This window comes from Nanorana parkeri, unplaced genomic scaffold, assembly GCF_000935625.1.
Source record: "Nanorana parkeri isolate BGI_ZX_2015 unplaced genomic scaffold, ASM93562v1 scaffold155, whole genome shotgun sequence".
Taxonomy (NCBI): Eukaryota; Metazoa; Chordata; class Amphibia; order Anura; family Dicroglossidae; genus Nanorana; species Nanorana parkeri.
In genome coordinates this window covers 1,779,769-1,802,589 of record NW_017306423.1, presented here as the reverse complement: position 1 = coordinate 1,802,589, position 22,821 = coordinate 1,779,769, and the positions used below count along the sequence as shown (strand labels likewise).

The following is a 22,821-nucleotide window of genomic DNA, read 5'->3' as shown; positions in this document are numbered from 1 at the left end:
TATAAAAAAATAAAAGTTTATAAAAAATAAATACAAATAAAATATTAAAAAAATTAGAAAAAATAAAAAAAAAAAAATATTTTCGGTTTCGGCCTGACAATTTTTTTATTTCGGTTTCGTTTCGGTTTTGAAATTTCCATTTTGGTGCACCTCTATAAATAATGATACAAATTAACACAACTATACCTCCCAGGAACACTGAGTGTGAGACTACTGAAGGTGCCACCAAAGTCGGTTGTCATGTTAAAGTGTTCCTGGGAGGTGAAGTTGTAATTGCTATCTTAACTAAACAGCCTTCTTAGAGGTAAGGATATATCTCCTCAGTGGGGACACAAACAGAGGTTGTTTCCTTCCAAACTCTACTTAAAATGTGTTTTTCTTGTTGTCTTTATGCCTGTTGGAGAGATTCTACTCCCTGTCTGTAATGGAAATCATATAGAACATGAGAGGACATTTATACAACGAGGACACAGATGGAAATAAAAAGAAACATCACATTATCACATTTCTTACTATTTCCATCTGTGCTCTTGTTGTGGAAATGTGTGAAATATGTTTTCCCCCTAAAAAAGAAGGTTTGAAGATTTGCAGATAGATGAATGTTAAGAAGAAGGGAGCTCATGAGAAAGTGGAACATTTCTGTGTTCAGAGATGGCTACAATGGAGATGATATGAAGGTTGTATTACGAAGCTATAAAGAGTTACATTTAGGAGGATGACTAGAAATGAGTGAAAATATATATTTAATCATCAGACAGGAGGAAGCTTTGAAGGTAAGAACTGTAGAAGAACTAGAAGAATAAGTGAAAGGGTTGTGCCGATTAATTGGTAAGACACAGGGAGAAGATACCATAGACTACTGATATACTGGTCATTTATAAACCATCATGTTCTATCCGTCACATTACCTGCTATTGATCAAAGTGACCTTCTCTTTCACAATTTTTGCCATAGGTGTCCATGTCTCATGTCTCTATTCTTCTTCTATTGATCACTGCATTTAATTTTACTCCTTCTTCAGCTTTTTCTCTGTATCTATTTCTTTTGTATGTCTGGTATATCTGAGTCATTTTTGGGAAGTAACATTGTACAAAAAAAAAACAGAAGTGGGACTGGCCAAGAGAGATATTTGTGTTTAAAAGAGAACTATGGGGTAACCTTTTAATCCCATAGTTCTCTTAAGGGTCACAGGAAGACATATACTAACGTCCTCAGTATATAGCAAGCTATATTTTCTATTTTTAAAGCTTTGTAGCCCTAAACTTTCAATCTGTCCAAAACAAAGAAAAAAAAAAGTTTTGTTCACATACACTGTCATCATTTGGCCACCCCTGGAGAATATAAAAGAAAAATCTGTGCATGTTGAGCAATAATTGTGCAACAGTTTTCTTTGGCAATTATGTATCACAATGGACAACTTCTTCTTTCTCCAAAAATGTGAAATGACACCCGCTAATCATTGGTTTCATAAACATTAACAAGGTTTATCTCAGGGACAGTTGGAGTGACACGGCTGGTGGCAAACATTGCAATATTGAGATAGAACATTATATACTACTGAAGAAGCAACAGTCATTTAACAAGAGGGAAAACAACAACGATTTGCTGGTAGAGGATGCAAAAAAACTCCCAGGTAAGAAAACATATATTTACACACTTGAGCCCTTTAGAGTTGTTATATGCAATAATGAAATTGCAAATGTGGGGGAAAAAGGTTCTGGTTTATCGAGTACCAATAAGATCTCCAGCCAAAATGTTGTTGGAGAGCATGGTGAATATCTAAACCTTCTGTACGTATTGTTTATGACTATCATGTCAGAGATTTTCCCTCACTTCCTGTCCTGGAGACACAGCAGGAAGTGAGAGAAATAGGTGGTCTATGGAACAATTGATCTTGTAAGGAGATTTCCTGTAAAAGCATAGATAAAACATTGTTGCCATTGGACTTACCTGACAAAAAGCCCCACTTCAGCTCAGTGTTGGCTGTAATGTGCCTCTTTGCTTAGTCCCTGCTCCTGACAGCGTCGTCTGTTTTATTTTCAGGGTTCGGGGCATTTGACCATATTGACTGTCTGACTTTAAATGATGTAACTCCCATGCATGCACATGGACGTTTAGGTAGTATTAAACTCTCAATTTGTTGAGACTCTGATTTGATCATAAAGCCCCCCAAAGAGTCTCTTCTACAATAAAATCTGGCAGCATTCTTTTTAAACTGGAGTTTAGTGTCACTTTAACTTCCTCAAGATTTCTGCTTATGCTCTGGCAATGGTCAACAGTACAGAAAGTCTGTATTATGCAAAGCCGCAAAGCCAGTGCAATGGCTTCCATTATGTATACAAATTGTTTACAGAAACACACATTGATTATTGATTCTGATCACTTTCAAATGTACAACTTAAGAAAAAAAAGGAACAGTGTCCCTTTAAGACAAATCAGCAGTTTTCATTTACATGAAATTCATACTGTAAAGAAGAACAATCTCTGGTCAAAATAAAAATTTAGTATATTAATTTTAATTGAATAAACAGTTTTTTTTTTATTAGGAACGCAAGGTCTCTAACATCCACCAGCTCCGTGATGTTGTCATGGAGGAGTGGAAGAGGACAACCTGTGAAGCTCTGGTGAACTCCATGCCCAAGAGTGTTTAGGCAGTGCTGGAAAATAATGGTGGCCACACAAAATATTGACACTTTGGGCCCAATTTGGACATTTTCACTTAGTGGTGTACTCACTTTTATTGCCAGCGGTTTAGACATTAATGGCTGTGTGTTGAGTTATTTTGAGGGGACAGCAAATGTACACTGATATACAAGCTGTACACTCACTACTTTACATTGTAGCAAAGTGTAATTTCTTCTGTGTCGTCACATTAAATGAAATAATAAAATATTTACAAAAATGTGAGGGGTGTACTCACTTTTGTGAGATACTGTATATACACACACATATATATGGTTAGTCAAGATTTTATATAGCCAACCAAAGTTTTATTACACATTGTTGTCAGTCTTCCACTATGACCTGCTTACAACAAGGGAAAGTGCACAGACAATTTTGTCAATGTGCTGGCTGAGGGCTGCGTGAATTAAACGGCAGTTAAACAACATGATCACAAATATGAATTTCAACTTTTTTTTAGCTGTGTGGCTGAAACTATATTAGGCTTTTGGTTTTGTGGTTTGGTTTTGTGGTTAGCACTGGAGTGAACTTGGAGCTGTGGTTTCTCCAGTTGTATGTTAACCTTTTGTTATAGCTTCACTTAAACTACAACAACAGCAAAAAATGTATAAGCAAAGGCAAGTCAATGTCTACTGGAGAATGGAAATAAAGACTGAACAAACAGTATAAAAGAAAGAAAGAAAATAAAAATAAAGGAAATACAGAGTTTTCTATCTTTCAGCAGAGTGAATATTGACTCATAATACTTTGTTTATATTTATCAGATAAGATCACATAAAAAATTATTTAGTATCGTGCATAAAACTAAGGAAGTTGTGAAAATCGGATAACTCCTGGATGTCATTGTCTTTTAAGATTTCCTGGAAGATGTTAACATTGCTTTGTACTGTGACATTGCCAGGCAACCCACAGTTACACAAATATTATGAAATATTGCTGAAATCATAAAAAAACTACTTAAAGTGTATGTAAACCCTAAGATTAAACTTCCCTCATTTGCTCTGTTTTGGTCTGGTAAATATACCACTGAAAGTGTTTTGCTTTATTGGTTTGAGAAGTGCAAAAGAAAAATCTGCCAGAAAGCCATTGAACTCTTCACTACCAGTGCGCTCTGCCCCTGCTGCTCTGAAATCTCAGAAAAGATGAGGTAGCACATGTCATACACAGTATATCTAATTCCTTCAGACTGCCAGGCTGGGGGGCGGTGGAAGGATATTGTTGGGATGCATAGGATGTACATTTAGCACATATTTCTCTTAATCACAAATACATTTTAAAAAATAAACCATTAATTAACTTTTTTTAATTCCATCCAGGCCACATTGTTACAATAATTGGTACATCTAGCGACTGCCCTACGTAACAAAATGCTCCTGATACGCTATGGATTTCTCCAGCAAAATTATATGGCAATAGCTGTGATTTTAAGCATGTTCCAAATAGGTGAGTAGGGAACAGTGCTGGAGGAAGAGCAGACATAGAAGTTTATACTCTGTTGAAGCTCCAAGGTCCTGATGTTTTGTAGTTCATTCTAATTGCATACCTATACCTATACCTATACCATTTAATATGTTCCATTTTGTATTTTGTATTATTGTATTGTATTATTTTATTAATAAAAGATTAAAGATTTATAGACATTGTTATGATGTTTTCTATCAGGTCTATCTATCATGAGAGTTGCACTGCCACGAGGGGCATGTGCTTATGGGCTAAATACCCTACAATATGGAGAGGGTCCTGTTAGCGTGGTTTTTAGTGTGACATGGAAAAAACACAAATCCCTTAAAATTACATGCAATTGTATCAAAGGAAAAATCAAAGGACAGATCAGATGGATGCTGTGTCAATAACAAAGGTCAATCAATCATAGGTCACAGATGTACAGCCTATGGCAGTGCATGCAAATGCACTGCGCATAGATGCATGGCCCAGAACCACATGCACGTGCATGTGAATGGGCCACAGCAGTTAGCTAGCATGATCTTTCCAATATCTTAGAAACTCTGGAGGTGAAATCTCTCAATGGTAGTCTCCTTCCCATCCTACAAGACCAACAGTGTCACATCTTACAGCTAGATTGGCTATTATTTGTCATTATTTAGATCAGGTCCGAGTGACACCACTGTTTTGCTTTGGAAATGCATTTGCAGTTGTCATAGTTGGAAGGGAGATTATAGTGAGGAGATCTGGGCTTTGATGTCCTCAAGACATAAATAAAACAAAACAATAAGTAAAGCTGGGTGTACAATGGTAGCTTTTCATGTAAATTAGGGATGCACCGATAGCGATACTAGTATTGGCAATGGCGCCGATGCCGAGTATTTGGGTGACTACTCATATTCGCCCAAATGCCCTCAATGCCTAGCCCGATACCTGTGCTTCCGGTATCAGGAAGCCGCGCAGGGGGTCATTATACGCTGCCTGGCTTCCTGAGTGGCCATAAACATGCCTCTTCATCATTTGGTGAGGAGAGAGCATGGAACTGGCTCCCCAGCCAATCAGGAAGCCGGGCAGCATGTAATGACTCATTGCCCGGCTTCCTGATTGGTTGGGAAGTCGGTCAATCAGGAAGCTGGACGGCGAGTCATTACCCGCCCCCAGGCTTTCTGATTGGCCAAAAAGCCGGCTTCATGCTCCCTCGTCACCTGGTGACGAGGGAGCATGGAGCTGGCTTCCCGGACAATCAGGAAGCCGGGCAATGAGTCATTACACGGCACTTGGTTTCCTAATTGGCCAGAAAGCCGGCTCCATGCTTCCTCGTCACTTGGTGACGAGGGAGCATAGAGACAACTTCCCTGCTAATCAGGAAGCCAGGTGCAGAGTCATTACACGCTGCCTGGCTTCCTTAATGAGACTTCTGATATCGGTATTTGGTATTGGCGAGTACCAAAAAACAAATATCGGTACTCGTACTCAATATCGAAAAAACGGTATCGGGGCATCCCTAGTACAATCAATCATCCCAAAAAATGTTGTTCATGTCACAAATGTTGCTTAAAATGATGTTTGATTCTAACATTCTTTTTTGGGAATGAATGGAGTTCCTTGAACGGAAATCACATTCACTGTTAGAGTTTTGTTAGTTTTAGAAAATTTCCATCCTGCTCCATTGGGTTTTTTTTTTTTATATCATTACGATTGTCAATATGGTTTAAATCAATCAATTTGACCACATTATCTATTAGGAAATTGTACAAATGTTCTAAAAGTTTTTTTAACCACCTCAGGGCCGGCCGTTGTAAAAAAACGGCCGGCCGAGAGGTCTCTAGATCAGAGTGGGCGTCTTTAGACGTCCGTTTAGCCACGCCTACCTGCGCGCGCCGCAGGGTGTACGCAAGCGTTCGTTGTCACGCCGGTCCCGGGCTCCGCTGTGCCCGGTGCGAGCCCGGGACCAGCATACGGCCTCTGTCACAGGGGATCAGAGGGAGCTCGGTACACGATCTCCCTCCGGTCCCCTCTCCGCTGCCAGAATGCGGAAGTGATGTTTATTACATCACTTCCGCATTCTTGTGCCACTCTCCAGCTTCAGACGCTGGAGAGAAGCAGATCTCTGCTTCATCAGCTTCTTCAGGGGGTGACTTTAGGGGTCTTGGAGACCCCTGATGTCTCCATAAAGAGGACCTGCCACATCTTTTGCTATCTTTTTTTTCACTTAATAAAGTTAAGTGAAAAAAAAAACAAATAGGAAAAGAAATTAAAGTTTCCAAAATAAAATTAAAGTCACACATAAAAAAGAATTAAAAAAACAAAAAAATTAAAAGCCCCCACCCATACATACACGCATGCAAACATGCGTCAGGTGCGCATACCTGCAAAAACGATGATTGTGCCCATTACGCGGCACATGTTACATATCGCCGCGAACGTCGCAGTGAGAGTGATAATTTTAGGACAGTCAATCACTGATAACACTAAACTGATGAGCGGTAAAAGCTTTTAAAGTTTCGCCTATGGTAAATTTTGGGTATTGTAGTTTTTTGCGATTTCGCGGGTGCGCACAATTTGTAAGCTTGAAATGTTTGGTGTCTATTTACCCGACGTGACCCCGTCTTTTATATTTTACCAAAAAATTGGGTAATAATTATTGTTTCCTAACATAATGTAAAAAACACTTTTTAAAAAAAAAAAATCAGTAAATTTTCTGAAATATAGAAAAAAATAAAACCCCCAGTGGTGAATAAATACCACCAAAAGAAAGCTCTATCTGTCCCCAAAAAATGGTATAAAATTAATTTCAGTACAGCGTTGCATGACGGAATAAATGTCAGTCAAAGTACCACAGCGCTGAATACTGAAAAATGGCCGGGACAGGAAGGGGGTCTAAACACCGCGGTCTTCAAGTGGTTAAACAGAATTCTAACCCTTTCCTTAAACTACCTGAAAAGAACACAAACATCTGTTTCAGGTGGCTCTCCAAATAGGTTACACCATGTTAATTATAAGAAAAAAAACTAAACAAAAACAACTTGTATTTTCCTTTCCCCACAGACAGCAACTCACAGTTTGCAAATCTTCCAAAAATACCAAATGGATTTACAATAAATACTCCAAGAAGAGTCGCAGTGCAGCACAACTTGTGTGTGCACATTCCTTGCTCTTTTCAAGTTCCTCCAATTTATACTTTATCCAAGAGTGCTCAAGGAATATGGCTGAAAGGCGATCATGAGAAAATGAACATTGTGGCTAGGAAGGCTGGTCCAGATGATCCCCAAAATGAGCATCCTCATTTTTTTCTCACCGGAGAGGTATGGAAAGGAGATTGCTCTCTAAGAATTTCGGATGCAAAATATGAAGATGACAATATCTACACATTCAGGCTGGAAGACAATGGGGTCCATTTTTCTTTTGTTGAAATCAAACCCAAAGTGACAGTGATTGGTGAGTTAAAATGAGAATAGTATTATTAATATAATTTTTGCAGACAATTAAAGAAGAACTCCAGGCATTTTGCACTGCAAGGTTTAAATGGTTGTTTTGGTCTGGGGTCTAAAATAAGAAAGATACACTTACCCGATCCGTGGGCCCACCTGGCTGCTTGATGAGTCCACGCAGCCCCCCAGGGTCTAAATACCACTGGATTCATCACATCTGATACAAGTCCATTGGCTTTACTGAGGACATCAAGAGACATTTCATAGTTGGCGTGAAGGGGGAGAGAGGTGAGCAGTCACTGCTGTGGGGCCAAGGATCGGGTGAGTATAACTTCTTTATTGTGGCCCCTAGACCACAATACATACCTTAGTATGGCCTGAAGTAATGAACCAGGCCTCCCCTTGCAGCTCTCGTCTGAACACCCCTGGAGGTGGAACAGAGGATGCACAGACTGTGAGAGGCACATGTGCCTGTAGCTGATGCGGAACTGAAGACACTGGAGCAGAGACTCAGATAGCTGGATAGAAGAGTGGCCACAGAACAAGACCATCAGCAGAAGGCCAAGTGATACAGGTACAGGAGGCTGAAGTGAAGTCAGACGGAGGACAGTGAGATACAGATTCAGAAAGCAGACATGTAGTCAGGGAAAAGCCGGGTCAGAACCTTATGGGCAGACCGGTACCAAATCAGGATGCAGAAGAGTTGTCAGAGGCAAGCCGAGGTCAGGATGTAGGCAGCGAACAGCAGAGTCGAGGGTCAAGCCGGGTCATATTCAGAGCAACAGAAGCAGGAATAAACAGAATGTACGTTACAGCTGAAGATCTTCCAGCAACATGCAGCTTCAGCAATCCTCCTTAAATAGCCTACCTGGTGCCACTGGCTGGAATAGGCATGTGCGCTTCCGACAATGCACATGCATACAAGTAGACACGTGCAAATCGTTTTGTTCCGAATCAAAATTTGGACTCATTTTCTGAAATTCAGGCATGGGACACATCTGAATTTCCGGATCCCAGTGCATCTGAATGTGTCCGAATCCAATTTTCAGACTCCGAAAATGAAATTGCATCGGACATGTGACTTTTCTGGCCAATCAGATGTGTTTTTCGGTTTAATGCATCCGAATGGGTCTGAACACAAATGTTTTGTTTGCAATATGGGAGCCATCTGATTGGCCAGAAAAGTCACACGCCGTAGCGAAAAATTGTGTTCAGTATATACATATAATACTAAAGCTGAGGCTCTTAATGGCATTAGGGACACAAATTTCTGAATGCTATTTGAAAATTCGTATCCCAAATGCCATTTGGGTCTGAAAGCCTCAGCATTAGTAATATATGTATATGGCTCCCAGACCCAAATGGCATTTGGGAGCTCTCGAATGCAATTTGGAAATTCAGAACCCGAATGCCTTTCGGGTCTGGGAGCCATATACTGTACATATATTACTAAAGCTGAGGCTCCTAGACCCGAATGGCATTGGGGTGTGGGGGTCTCAGATGTCATTCGAGTCTGGAAACCATATACATATATTACTAAAGCTGATTCAGCTTTAGTATTAATATTTGTATCGGGTTTTCTGTTTTACTCACCACAAATATTCGTAAACTCATCCGAAACTAACAAAATTTGGATTTTGTCCGAGTCAGAAACCCAAACCGAATTGAATTTCGGATCCATATACCACATTCCGAAATTACTAAATATCCGAAGCAAACCAAAACTAATTTTTCTGCAGCTTACATACAAGCAATGTTGGCACCAAAATGCTTCCTTTGTGCATATCTTTACGCAGTGACACGTGTGGCGGTCCATGTAGCAGCTGTACTAAAGACACCAGCTGGGGGTAGCCCCACTAGAAGGGTTAATTTTTTTTAAATGGCTAGAGTTCTTCTTTAAGAAATATAAATAAACCAATATATACATATTTAACACATATATACATACTGTAGGTGAACAAATTAAGGAATGTATGAATGAATTCATGAAAAAGTAAGCAAAGCCAACAATTTTTTACCAGTTTCTGATAGGCTATGTTCCCTGTTAGGTTTCAGTGATAAGATGGGCGGAGCAAGGCCACACCACTTCATGTCCAATTGAAAAATGCATGTTGGTGGTGAATCAAAGTGTTAGGCATAGCAAGCACAATGATAACATTCAAAAATTGCATGAAAAACCTGTAAGGGTACAACAATGACCCTGTGGGCATTTAAGTAATAATCAGTTGGCAATCAAGATTTCTGGGATTCATTGAAACAAACCCATTAACAAAAAAAATCCCAATCCTCCCTATCAACTAGAAGCCGAGTGAATGAACATGATGCTCAAGAAAATGGGTCATAATATGACCCTTTGGGCATCCCAGTGTGAAGGATAGGCAGACCCTGCATTTTCATAAATGAGTGAATGTATAAATGAATGCACAAGGGTGCAAAATTGGGGAGGGGATACATTTTGCAACAAGAACCATCCATTGTTTCATTTCAATCTTCCATTTTGCAGATTTAACAGACACTCCAGAAATCTCCCCAATGCAGACTTTGGTTGCTGGTGAGAGGGTGACTCTAACCTGTACAAGTCCTGGTAGATGTTCCGGTAAAGCTCCAAAAATCACCTGGGAAGGAACATTTAACAAAAGAACGCTACGTCAATACACTATATATAATGGGGACAACACCAGGAGCTACCACTCCAACCTCACATTTATTCCAACCGTTAATGACAGCCTGAAGAAACTACAATGTAAAGTGACTTTTGCAGATAGTCTGACCTCAACAAGTGAAACCATTGAACTGGATGTAGAAGGTAACTTGAATGACCACAATACAGAAATGGATGAATGATCCCCAATATAATTCATTGATAAACTGTTTGTTTTACGATCACTTTAAAGTGACTCTATCAGCACAGGGTCCCTTTGTATCTTAAAGCATACCTCTAATATAAGAGGCATTATACTTACCTTTACAATGACCCATTTGTTGAAACATCACCTCTTTACTGCTTCCTGACCACTGCAAGTATTCTGCACTTCTGGATTTGTGGAATATCTGCTCTCCCAACACACGTCCTGGTTCCTCCTGCTGTGGTTTATCACTACAGGATGTACCGGCCAGTGGGAGGAAATGCTGAAGGTGGCTGATGAAGCAAGTATCCAACCCATCCAACTGGTTGAATATCTTCATCGGTCAGGAGGCAACAAAGAGGTGACAATGTAACAAACAAGCTGCTGGACAGGTAAGCATATCGCCTCTTCTATTACTGGCATGCATACAATGTGACACTGTCTTAACGGGTCCATAGAAAATTAAGTAATCACTGGCACTCGGAAATCCCTTTCATCAATTCTTCTTTATTGAAATTGGCAAAAAGAACATAAACAGCGCTCTCGGATGGGGGAGGCTAACTGACAAACATGTGTGCAGCCCTGGAACAGATTTATTGAAATTGGGCAAATTGTTTCACAATGTATGGCAACGTGTCAGGGACCAGAGCACCTCCAGGTGGCACTGTGGCGCTGGAACCAGATCCTGCAGTTCCAGTGCTCTCCTGCAGGTGTCTCCAGCCAATTAGCTGTCAGGTACCAGACCACCTCTGATTAACTGATCTGATTTTCACTTTGTAATCGTTTTATTAACAATTTTTATTAATGAAGGTGTACTTCCTATCCTCCAGTGCCCCTTGCTGACATAGCTAAGCAATGACTACACTTTTTATGACAAGTGTCCTCAAAAGACTCGATGAAGAGAGGGGGCTAGTCTGTTCGATTACAGATGGCACTGGGCAGCATTGTCAAACTCTAGTGCCCATTGCACTGTGTAGTAATATTTAGACACACTGTACAGCTGCTGTAATATGAAAGTAGAAGTAAGATCACAAAAATGGTGGTTGCCAGTACAGAGTCAGTATGGCTGTGTGACTTTGCTTTGGCTTTAATTGGTAATCCTTCATTTGTCTTTTTTTTTCCAGGGAGGGACTCTGAAGAGAAAACTAGTCTAGGTAAATTTACAGTGTGAATCTATTCTACAATAACATTGGATGACCATTTGTTTCTATCTGTATTGCAGCTGTAGAATCTCCTACGATAGGTAAGGGGTTATACCATGATTCATATATAATAATGCCATATGGTGTCTCCCCTAGCCTCTTCATATAAACTATTTGAAAGGAAACGTGATGATCCACATCAGATTTTCTGCTACTCGGTACCAGATTGCTTGCTTCCAGCAGTAGGACATCAGCAGCAGTATCTTTTGCTTACATCTCAACTGTCCCAACCAAATATCTCTGTGTCTATTTACTTCTCAGTACCTCTTTTTGGTCTTCTGTAGGGGTTGGCAACCTCCATAACATGTGATGCATTTCAGGGGCACCCACTTCCCTTCCTGCATTAAGGACACTTCCTCCTGACTAAGCACTGTGTCTCCTTAAAATTGTCCAATCACACTGTTGGACATCACTATGGAACTCAAGAAGCAGCTGGGCAGCTATTGAAGTGTGGGAGCAACAGATCGGACGTGAAAGGAGTGTTTTGTGGCATATTAGGGAGCACCATGGTAATCAAGAGGATAGAGGAAAGACTTGGGGGTTTCCTACATTTATTTAAAATGATTATTGGTTTTAGTGTTCATCTGAGGTCTAACGATGCATGAATTCAGGCTAACCTGAGGTTTGCAGGTGCAGGAAATAGGACTGATCTGAGTCCTGAAGGTGCAAAAAATAGGGCTCATTTGAGGTTTGAAGGTGCAGTAATTGGGGATGATCCAAGGTCTACAGTTCATGCACTGGAGTTGATCTGAGGTTTGAAGTTCAAGCATTGGGGTTGATCTGAGCTCTGAAGGTGTAGGAGACGGGGATAGTCTGATTTTGTTTCCAGTGCTCTTCAGCTCTATCTAATGGTCATAATGTGGTATTACATTCAATCTGATAAGAAAATATACCAAGATCTGTAATTTCTGCCTTTATTTCCATACAGAAAACATTAAAAGAGATTCCCAGGGTACATGGCTTTGTAAATTGATAAACAGACCCCTCAAGGACCAAGCTTCAGCTGCTTGTATTTCGGTTAAGAACCAAAGCATTTTTTGCTGTTTGTGTTCAACCACAATTTCCATCTTTCTCATGTATTGCACCTGCATATTATATTCCGTTTTTTTAAAAGACAAAAAAGGATGTAATTTGATATGACATATGCATATTTAAGTTCTTATTTAGCGCATAATGGAAGCTTAAACCCTTAAGGACCCATGACAGAAATATTCCGTCATTGGTCCTTAAGGGCTTATTGTAGAAAAGGTTGAAGACCCCTCATCTAATATATAGACAACTATAACAATTAATTATTAAAGGAACAACTTTGTTTTGCTACATGAAACCATTCATTCAACCTGTATATGTTATTTTTAAAAGCTAGTAAAAAGGAAAAATAATACTGAAAAAACACTCATGAGTTTAACCAATCATTTTAGCATATATATTCCTCAATGCAGGGCTACATCCTTTGCCCGCATGATTTGTGCTAAAAGGCATCCCTCCTTCCCATCTCAGGAAATTGGGAGATGTATTTTTGCATTGGTCTGTCAGTTCTAAAATAAATTGAGGAAGTGTTGAAGTGTTGGAACCTTTGTCAGCATTTCATTGCTATCTGTGCCCCCATTTGGAAGATTTTCTCTCATTTCCAGTTTACTTGATGGATGTCAGGCAAAATGGAAAGTGAGGTTAAATCACACTGGACACAGACAGCAGGGAACACATTTTACAGTAGAATGGGGAAGGTTTTGAACATCTGTCTGTATCTGCGTAAAGGAAGTGAGTCCTCCTTTTATGCTTTTTCCATGCCTCTATCTGTTTGTACACTTACCTGTTTTACATGCAAAAAATCCCCAAAAAACTTTGAAGTTTAAAAACCAGAATACAACCAATGCACCCCTCTATAAATGATGATTAATAATAACATATAGACATGTCAGGTGTAAAATGCTGCGATTTTGAAATAATGACACTTGCAGAGCATTCACTTCCTGCTTTGAAAGGGCAAAATGACTTCAGTTTGCCAAAGCAATGCACACTGGGATTACCTTGTCATCAGCAGAGCATTGCTAGGAAATCCTATCTGTAATCTCAGGAAATCTCAGGGAAAGGCATTTTCCTCCACTGAGATGATGTGCATGGCCACATGTCCTCGTCACATGTCTAGTCACATGTGCCAGAAATTCAGGAAGTAAAAGGAGAGATAGTAATCTGCCCTTAGTAAACATGGCCATTGTCAGAAGGCTGGGGAAGAAAAGAGAAATAAGGTATGCAAAGAATACAAAGCCGGCAATTATCTATATGTATCTGTTTGTATGTTAACATGTCCATGTTAACAACAATTAATGCAGTAATTCAGTTATTAGAAAAAAATAATACTAAATAAACTAATAAACAAGTGTATGGACCTAAATATGAGTTTATGTTGATATCTTCTTATCCCCAGCATTGTGCAGCTCAGTCTGGGAGAGGTTAGGAAAGCACTAGAAGCCAATCTGAAACCAATATACTGAAAGGGGAATAGAGCAAAGTCTGCTGCTCCTCCTTTCCTGTCCAATCACAAAGCTGGGGGGAGAGGAGACCCAACTATATAGCTCTATTTGAAATAGAGTAGTGGCAGGTCACCAGCTTGACTGTGCTGTCTGGTCGGGCTATGAAAACCACTGGACTAGATGGACATAAGTATTGTTTTTCTTTGTCTTTCCTTTTCTAGATTGCTCTTCTATGGATTACAGACTTCTTGCCGGGATTATTGGGGGGAACATCATTATCCTGCTACTGATTGGCTTGGGTGTTTTCTGCTTTATAAAGCGACACATGAAGAAAGCTCTACAAGGTCAATATGATTTGGTTTGACATGGAAGTCAAGACGAAAATGTTTCCAGCAACATTAGTTCTTTCCCCTAAGCCTTGCTTCTTCTATTTTATTTATTTGGCATTCAGATAGCACTGACAATTTATGAAGCGCTTTACATACTGCACATTCACATCAGCATCTAAGCATCAGCATTACAATCTAAGGTCCCTATTGTACACACATACAGGGCTAATTTTGGAAACCCACGCAAGCACAGGGAGAACGTGCAAACTCCTTGTAGATAGTGTCCTGACCAGGATTCGACCTGGAGACCCCAGGGCTGCTAAGGAGATGCCATGAAGCCCCCGTGTTGCCCTTTGGCATTATAGATATCTTTTATGTAGAAGGCAGTACATGACGTTCAAATCGTTTAAAGTATTTCCAAAAAGAAAAGCTCCTCCAAGAGATATGTGAGTACATCTTATGTTAAGCTGAACCTCTAAAGCGATCCCTGCTCCAAAGCTGCATCTTACAAAATAGAAAGCAAGCCAGCTGGGTCATGTGACCTAACTTTAGGACCCTGTTCTATGACTAAAAGAAAATGGAAAGAGCAGCAACATTAGTATTGCCTATGGAGCCTGACTGCATTGCAATAATAAATACAGAGCATTGGGCTTTAAATGGGTTTAAGGGCAATTGCATGGCAACATTTTTCTGACCACGGAATAAATTGAATACAATGATGGCGCTCTAGAAGTTTCTTATTCTTAAAGGAGAGATGTTCTATTACATTCTTTAGTACTTCTCATGCTAAATGCTGGGGGCCACATTTGGTTGCCCAACTCCATATTCTTTTAAAAATGTCCCACACCAGTTAAGGCAACTGTAGGGAGAAATGTAGTTGTTGTGTCCTATCTAAAACACATAGGAGGGAATTGATCAAAACTGGAGCAGACAAAATGTGGAGCAGATTTGCACTGCACCCAATCCGCTTCTGTGTCTCATTTTCAAATCTTACCTAGGCAAACTGTAGAGACATGCTGATTGGTTGCCATGGGCAACTGCTCCAGAACATTTCTTAAATGTAAAAAAAAATTAAAATTGATTGCTAGAAGATTTTTATAACATTGACTGGTGTGGTATACTTTATAGGAAACAGACCTCAAGACACCAGATCACAAGGAAGTGAATCTGCTTATCAGGTATGCTAATAGCAGTCGTTTAGCACTCACTCATTGTTATTTTAATAATCTATGTATAAGGAAGAGTGTACTGTTTCAAAATTGTATTTCCACTTTTGCAGTAAAACATGAAAAAAAAACCTCAATGTTTAATGTCTGTTGTGTGTTCTCATTCACACAGCTTAACGAAAAATAATAAAAAAAAAAGTTGCAGCAGGCAAGATGGCTAATTCCAGGTTTGTGACTTAAGCTGGCCATACACCTATAGATTATCTGCAGATTTTCTATGGTTGGATGGCAAAAGTGCAACAGATTCCTCCATCTACGCTAAACTGTGTGGATGGAGGAATCTCCCGCTGGGCCAAGCTTCAGTATCTTGCTAGTCGGCCCCGCTGGCTCTCAAAATACCTGAACAATGCCTGCATCCAATCAGAATGTTTAGGTATTTTGACAGCCAGCATGGCCGACTAGCAAGATACTGAAGCTTGGCCCAGCGGGAGATTCCACACAGTTTAGCGTAGCTGGAGGAATCTGTTACACTTTTTCCATCCGACCATAGAAAATCTGCAGATAATCTATAGGTTTATGGCCAACACTAGGACTGAAATTTGTGGATTGTGTTTCTCTCATTAACTTCATTAACATACAGTGGGGAAGCCCCTCATATCCCCTCTTAGGAGAAGACAAATAGAAATGTTAACACATAAGAACCCCTAACCTAAGTAAAAGCAATTTAAACTGCAACTTCTTGTCCTACGCGAATGGGAACAAATATAAAATGGATGTTATCCTAATTTGGCTGCAAAAGTGGAAATACACTTTAAGCTGCCCACTCACTGTGCAAATTTTGACCAGGTCATCAAGATTTGCACAGTGGGGGACCCATGTCGTCACACTTTCAACTGTCATCCTTCAGTCAGAAAACTGAAGTTGCTGGATGGAAAAGAAAATACTTGGCCCTACAGATAAGGTTCATGACTATACTTTTTATTTGTGTCACACTCAACTCATTCATTAACATTAATAATAATAATAATAATAGTTGTTGTTGTTATTATTATTATCATTACTATTTATTTATTTATTTATTCATTATTGTCATTTTTTTTCAGGACCTTACCGAGCAGAATAATCACGTCTACCACAAAATTATAATGAAAAAAGGAAGCATCCCTGATGGCCATTAAAAAAATATATTATTTTTTCTTAGAACTGATGCACTTTGTTTTCCTAAAACCCCAACTGAAGTCTCACACCTTATAAACCTTATAAACCTGCTGTGATTTGTGACAATTTTAGAAAAATTCTGCCATCGTCCCTGACACTGCAATGCTCTGTCTTTGCAGGGCGGAGTAACAGTCACACCCCTCAGGACGTGTTCTCATGCAGACTTGTACTGCAGAGGAGGGGAAGTGGTGTGTCTGACCACGTCTGTCACATTATAGAGTGTTGATAATTCTGGAGCCTGTTTAATTAAACACACATATTTAGATACACTGCACAGCTGGTGTCACAGTTAAGTGGACACAAGGCTTAGAAAATTGAGGTTGTTAGTACCGTATCTGTCTGACTGCATATGTATTCCTGTGACCTAATTTGGGCAATTAAAATGCCAGTCCCTATATGCGCCCCTTATGTATGCCATAGCTAGATTTATTAATTTTTTTACCCAGTGCAAAGTCACAATAAAAAAAAAGTGTACATGTATGGGGAGAGGGATGATTCAGAAATGTTATCTTGAATTTGAGAAAGCCAATAAGATTTTATTGGACTATAAAATGTATGCCAAGACAAAAAAGAAACATATTCAGCGCATCTCTCCAATGAATGCACATGCCCATGTTTTATCCCTTTAAAAATGCTGCCAGTACAGAACATTATCTGTTGATCTGCCAGAAATCCAATCTGATCCTAACTTCTTGTTTGGCCTTACAACACTGTGGGGTTGATTTACTAAAGGCCAATAGGCTGTTCACTTTCCAAAGGATTTTTACCTTACTTTGCTGAATGTGGAAAAAATGCACTTTGCAAAGAATACCCAATCACGTGCAAGGAAAATATAAAAGAAAAAAAAACAGTATTTTTGCTTGTAAGTGATTGAACGATGGACCCCAACAGAGCTTCACCTCATTCTTTAAAGGAGAACTATGAGATGAGTGATTTCCACTCACCTCATAGTTCTAGGCGACCTGTGACAATGAGACTGTCACAGGTCGGCTCAGTAGATCGGGAGGTGAGCGAACACATACCAGGTTCGCTCACCTCTCGATCCTGTCACGGCTCTCTGCCGTGACAGGGGGAGGGGCTGGATTCCCCTCTCCCCGCTCCGATCTGCCAGTGCTGACTGGCGGAACGGACAGGGCGGGTACAGCTGGCTCTGCCTCCAGATAGGCAGAGCCAGCTGTCACTCACGCAGCTGGGCGGATCCCATCATCTACGTCGGGATCCGCTCCGGCTGCGGCGTCTCAGTATACCGCAAGCTGTAGCTCGCGGTATACTGAGCTTAGGGTAACGGGAGGACGCTAGTTTGTGTCCTCCCGTTACCCTAAGGAGAACTATGGGGAAAAACACTGACCCCCATAGTTCTCCTTTAAGTCTAGGGAAAATTCCCTCACAGAGTGAACAGACTTTAGAAAATCAACCCCACTATGTGTGTAGGGAAAGGGCTCGTGGGAGATTATTCTGGGGATGTACCTACTGTATGTCAAAGGAGCTGACCTCCCAGCAGTTGCCCCTGAAAACATTTTACATGTCTGATGATGATGAAGATGTTACGGGAAATAATCAAAGCTACAGGAAGAAGGTAAAATAAATAAATAAATAAATAAATAATGATGGAACATGTTCTACAGGGATCCTGAGGATTGAGAATGTATTTAGGTAATTCCTAGACATACAGTTTCTCTAGACTTCAGTAATACAAAGGGGTCTAGTCACTAAGCTGCCGAAGAATCTAGCCATAGCTCCGGCTGATCCTTCGGCTAGCTTCGGCCCAAGGACCCCTTCGGGTTCAGTAGAACCAAAGGGCTTCTGTACAGGCTATTCACTATAGCCCGTACAGCTCCTGAAGTCGGCCGAGCGGCTCAGTTGAGCCGAGGGCATATGCCGACTGCCTACTTCTGACAGCTGCAGAACCGCCCGGCCAATAGAAAACAGTTGGGCGGAGCTAGCTGTCACTGCTAGCTCCGCCCAATTGTTTTCTATTTTATTTTTTACTACTTTTTTAACTGTTTTTTTATTCTGCTCGGTACCACAGAGGTACCGAGCAGAACAGCCGAGCCAAATGCCGCTCGGCGGCATTTAGCTATTCACTCACTGCTGTTCGGCATCTATCAGAATAGGCCGATCAGCAGCGAGTAGCCTGCCGGAGGTTCGGCTTAGCCGATCCAGATGTTGAATCGGCTGAGTCGAACTCCTTCTGCACTTCGGGTAGACCGAACATGCTGGGCAGACCATGCTAGGCTGGGCTAGGTTATGACTAGGGAAGCACCAATACCATTTGTTCCAGGCCGAGTATGATTACGGATACTTTTCCTCAAAAACTCGCCAATACAGACATCTCAACTCTATAAGGTAGCGGCTCCTGGACACCAAGTAGAGAAACTCCCGGGTGTTTATTATCTAGCAGAGTAAACCTTACCCTGCTGTTTTTTTTATTAATTTTTTCTTGACACCGGGGGCCGACGTCAGTCAGAAAAAAAATGGCATAGGAATGAACAGCTAGGTTGCTATTGGCTATTTCAATTTGCAATAGCCAATAGCGGACTAGCTATTGCACCCACCCTCTGCTGCTGTCAGTCAGCAGAGTTGGACCTGATGTGCTCCATTATTATATAGGCTATTATTCTATATTAAAAAGTACTAATTTGATGGCTAACCAGAAAATGCAAACAGTTTTGAATGGATGACTTTAAGCAGCATATATGGGTATTAAGTTATTATATAGCACCATATGCAATTTTGAAAATATTAATTATGACAAATATTTATATGTGTGTATATTTTATATTTTGTTAAGAGATTTTTTTTATTATATTATATGCCCTTGGCAATATATGTAGTTGCATTATGAGAATGTAATTGGTTCCATTTTGGATTTATGATTTTTTTTATGCTTTTGTATTTCTGTATTCTTTTTGTTTTGTTTACTGTTAACCTTTTTTAGCACTGCTGCCCCCACAGAACCCATTATTGACGTTTTCCTCTCCATGGATTTCCATGGTGTGCAGCACTTACTCCCTTTCCCATGTTGTGTCATGGGAAGGGGTTATTCACTGGCTCCCCTCCTGCCCATTCCCCTCCTTTCCTCGATGGGTGTAAAGACCTCTTTGGGATGGGATGGAAGAGCGGAGCGTCCATGTGAGGGACGCGCAAGGTTGGAGGCGGGACCAAAGTTGGGCGTTTTTTGTATTTCCACCCATTAGCGCATAGATACCATCTGTGCATGCATGGACTCGTCGTGCGTGTGACGTTTTGCCAGATGATTGGTATACGCCACACTTAAAGAAGGCACAGAGAAATGTCTGCAGCGTTTGGTGGGAATCCCACATGCGCTGTGGACAAATAATTACATCTATATCAGGTCAGTGGGGGTATCATCTTTCCACTTAATTGGGAGCTGCCCAATTGCAATCTCTCATGAACTTTGATAGTAATGGCAATATTATGTTATTTGTAGTGTCACTCAATGAAGCTATATGGGGGGAAATAGACATTTTTCTGGGAACACCAGTTTCCTGCCCGTTGAAGATGGTGTTGGAATGTACAACATTTTCCTGTACTAAATCTGCCGAACATCTATCTTCATGTATTGAATCTAAGACTGCATGGGTCATCAAAGAAACCAGCTGTGTTTTAGAAGTGCTGGAGGCCATGGTATTCATCCCCGCAGGAGGTATGGCAAAGGAGTTGATAAAGGTGAAATTCAATCACCTGGATAGGAGGTCATGCATTGCACCCTGTGATGTTGATAGGGGTTATATGTGCATTGGGAAGACACCCTCAAGATATGCTGCATTGCATATGAATGTGGCTGTCCATTATCTAAGGATCAAAGGACAAGGTGTTGACCTAGGCAGAGGAATTACCTACAGTGCGATGGTGCCCACTGCTAGAGGACTTCAGTGCATGCTGACAAATATGAAGGAAGATACGGATTGGTCGATATACCTATAAGGGACATACAGAATTCTGGGTAAAAGGGGTGTGAATGTACGTGTATGAATGGGTCCTGTGTATTATAAAAGTCAGTGCTCAGCCATATTGCTCTCTCTCTCTCTGAGCCCAGCCAAGACATAGAACCAAAGGACGGACCTGCTACGTAAAGTATTCTCTTTATTGTCTTAGCGAGAATCTACTTTTGTATCTATTTTCTCTTTTCTATGTAATTTTTATTTCTGTATAAATAAATAAGATAATTGCTTATTTTAACCATTGTATTGTTATTATCATCATTGGAAGCAGAGAATAGCAAGCTTAGCTTATTTCAGGAAGCTTAAAGTCAATTTAGATACTACAGACGGAATGATTGAACATTGGTGAAATCACCTTTCAACATCTAGTGGTTGATACCATATGGGTTTTGTATCAATAGATGCCACTAATTAGTCTTGATCCTCCAAGTCTTGATCCTCCAAGACTGATAATCCTCTGCTAACAATTGTGATCTGTTTTTATGGGTTGTTGATGGGTATTTTAAGGTTTTCTATGTTAATAAAGAGCTTTGTAAAATCTTTGAACCTGGCTCAATCTTATTGTGGTTTTTCTTCTCATCTCAGAAAGCCCTTTATCATTTTGTTTTGTGTATCCATTTAGATTAGGATGGGATGAGAATAAGCTTTTGGGAGAACTAATATTTATATTCTAGGGAGCGAAGAGCTAGATAATTAGAGGTAGATTGTGCTGGGTGTCCCTTAGCTAGGAAATTAGGTGGGCTCTGTCACAGTGATTGAGCTCCATGCTCTCCCATACCTGGAGTTATCAGTTACTTCTTGGTCCTGGCTGCTGAGCATGGGGTGGGGGAGTAAATAAATGAAGGTGAACCTGTTGCTTTGTCCTTCATGGGCAATAAACAGGCTAACTTTAACAGCATGGTGAAGGTAAGAAGGTATGATCTGATCACATCCTTATGCCAAAAGAATAGCAAAGCAGGTAAAAAATGTCCAGCGTAGACCTGGCTGAGTTCACAGTTTAAGTTCCATAAATGTAAGCAAGCTACAAGACGACTGCTTTGGTACAAGATTTCTCAAAGCTTTACAGTGAAATACAAAAATTCCCCAGCACAAAAAGCCTGATTGCACAGAAAGCCTGAGAACTGTTTCAATATTTCCTGCTAAAATATATTTGCAAATACACGTGAAGCTACATTGTCCCATCAAGGCATGTGACCCAGGTGGTCTCTAAAGCTGGGTACACACGGAGCGAATTTAAGCCTATACTGATATTTCTAAACAGTATGATTGATTGCATGTATTTCTTGGAGAGAGTGACTGTCTGAGAGCAGTAAATATATAAACCAGGGGTAGGTAACCTAGGCCTCATAGGACTCATATTCCCACTGCAGCTGGAGTGCCAAGGTTGCCTACCCCTTGCATGGATGGTCACTCAATCTGGCCCCATCTGTTTATGGTGGTCACCCATGTTTACAACTACCCTTTAGCACAGGTTTGTTTGCCTAATAAAACATTTGTTCCTTGTAATATTTTTATCCAAATACAGACAGGAAAAAATATTAGCATGCATTACAATTAAGGAAGCCTAGGTTACTCTGTCGGAGGCATGACCTGATACATTGTTATAGTGGTGTAGCAACATTGTTTACTAAAAAGGAAATTACAAAGACAGATATAAGGAACTGATATGAAGTAATGTTGACTTTGACAGTTACAGTGCAGGATATACAATGACAAGCAATGTTATTTAAGTTATTAGCATCTCAGGATTACAACTGGATTTATCATACTGAATATGAAATACAACCTCCTATCCATTACACTCCTGGTACTGCCACACAATCAGGGCTGCCAACAAGGTTTTTTTTGCTGTAGACTAGTAAGTAGAATACAGCTCTTGGTAAGGTCCTGGGACCTTCCTTTTACAGTTGGCACCATCCTGTGCACATGCAGGAAGGGTTTTTCAGGGGGCGGAGCTTGTTTTTTACAGGGCTGCACTGAGGAGCAAGGTGGGAGTGGAGCAGAACTGCTGGAGTGGTAAGGTAAGCAAACGTCTAGGGGGACAGCAGGAGCCTGGTGCCCGATG

The 22,821-nt window shown here is 40.4% G+C and overlaps 1 protein-coding gene across 1 annotated transcript in view; it reads left to right on the top strand.

Moving 5' to 3' along the window:
* The window catches only part of LOC108785328 (sialic acid-binding Ig-like lectin 12), a 27,674-nt gene that overhangs the window by 3,016 nt on the left and 1,837 nt on the right, over positions 1-22,821 (top strand). Inside the window, exons 2-7 of the mRNA XM_018554375.1 lie at positions 1,494-1,633; positions 7,174-7,563; positions 10,060-10,362; positions 11,527-11,556; positions 14,300-14,436; positions 15,536-15,585. Coding sequence (XP_018409877.1) covers positions 1,494-1,633; positions 7,174-7,563; positions 10,060-10,362; positions 11,527-11,556; positions 14,300-14,436; positions 15,536-15,585 — 1,050 coding nt within the window. The remainder of the gene's footprint in view (positions 1-1,493; positions 1,634-7,173; positions 7,564-10,059; positions 10,363-11,526; positions 11,557-14,299; positions 14,437-15,535; positions 15,586-22,821) is intronic.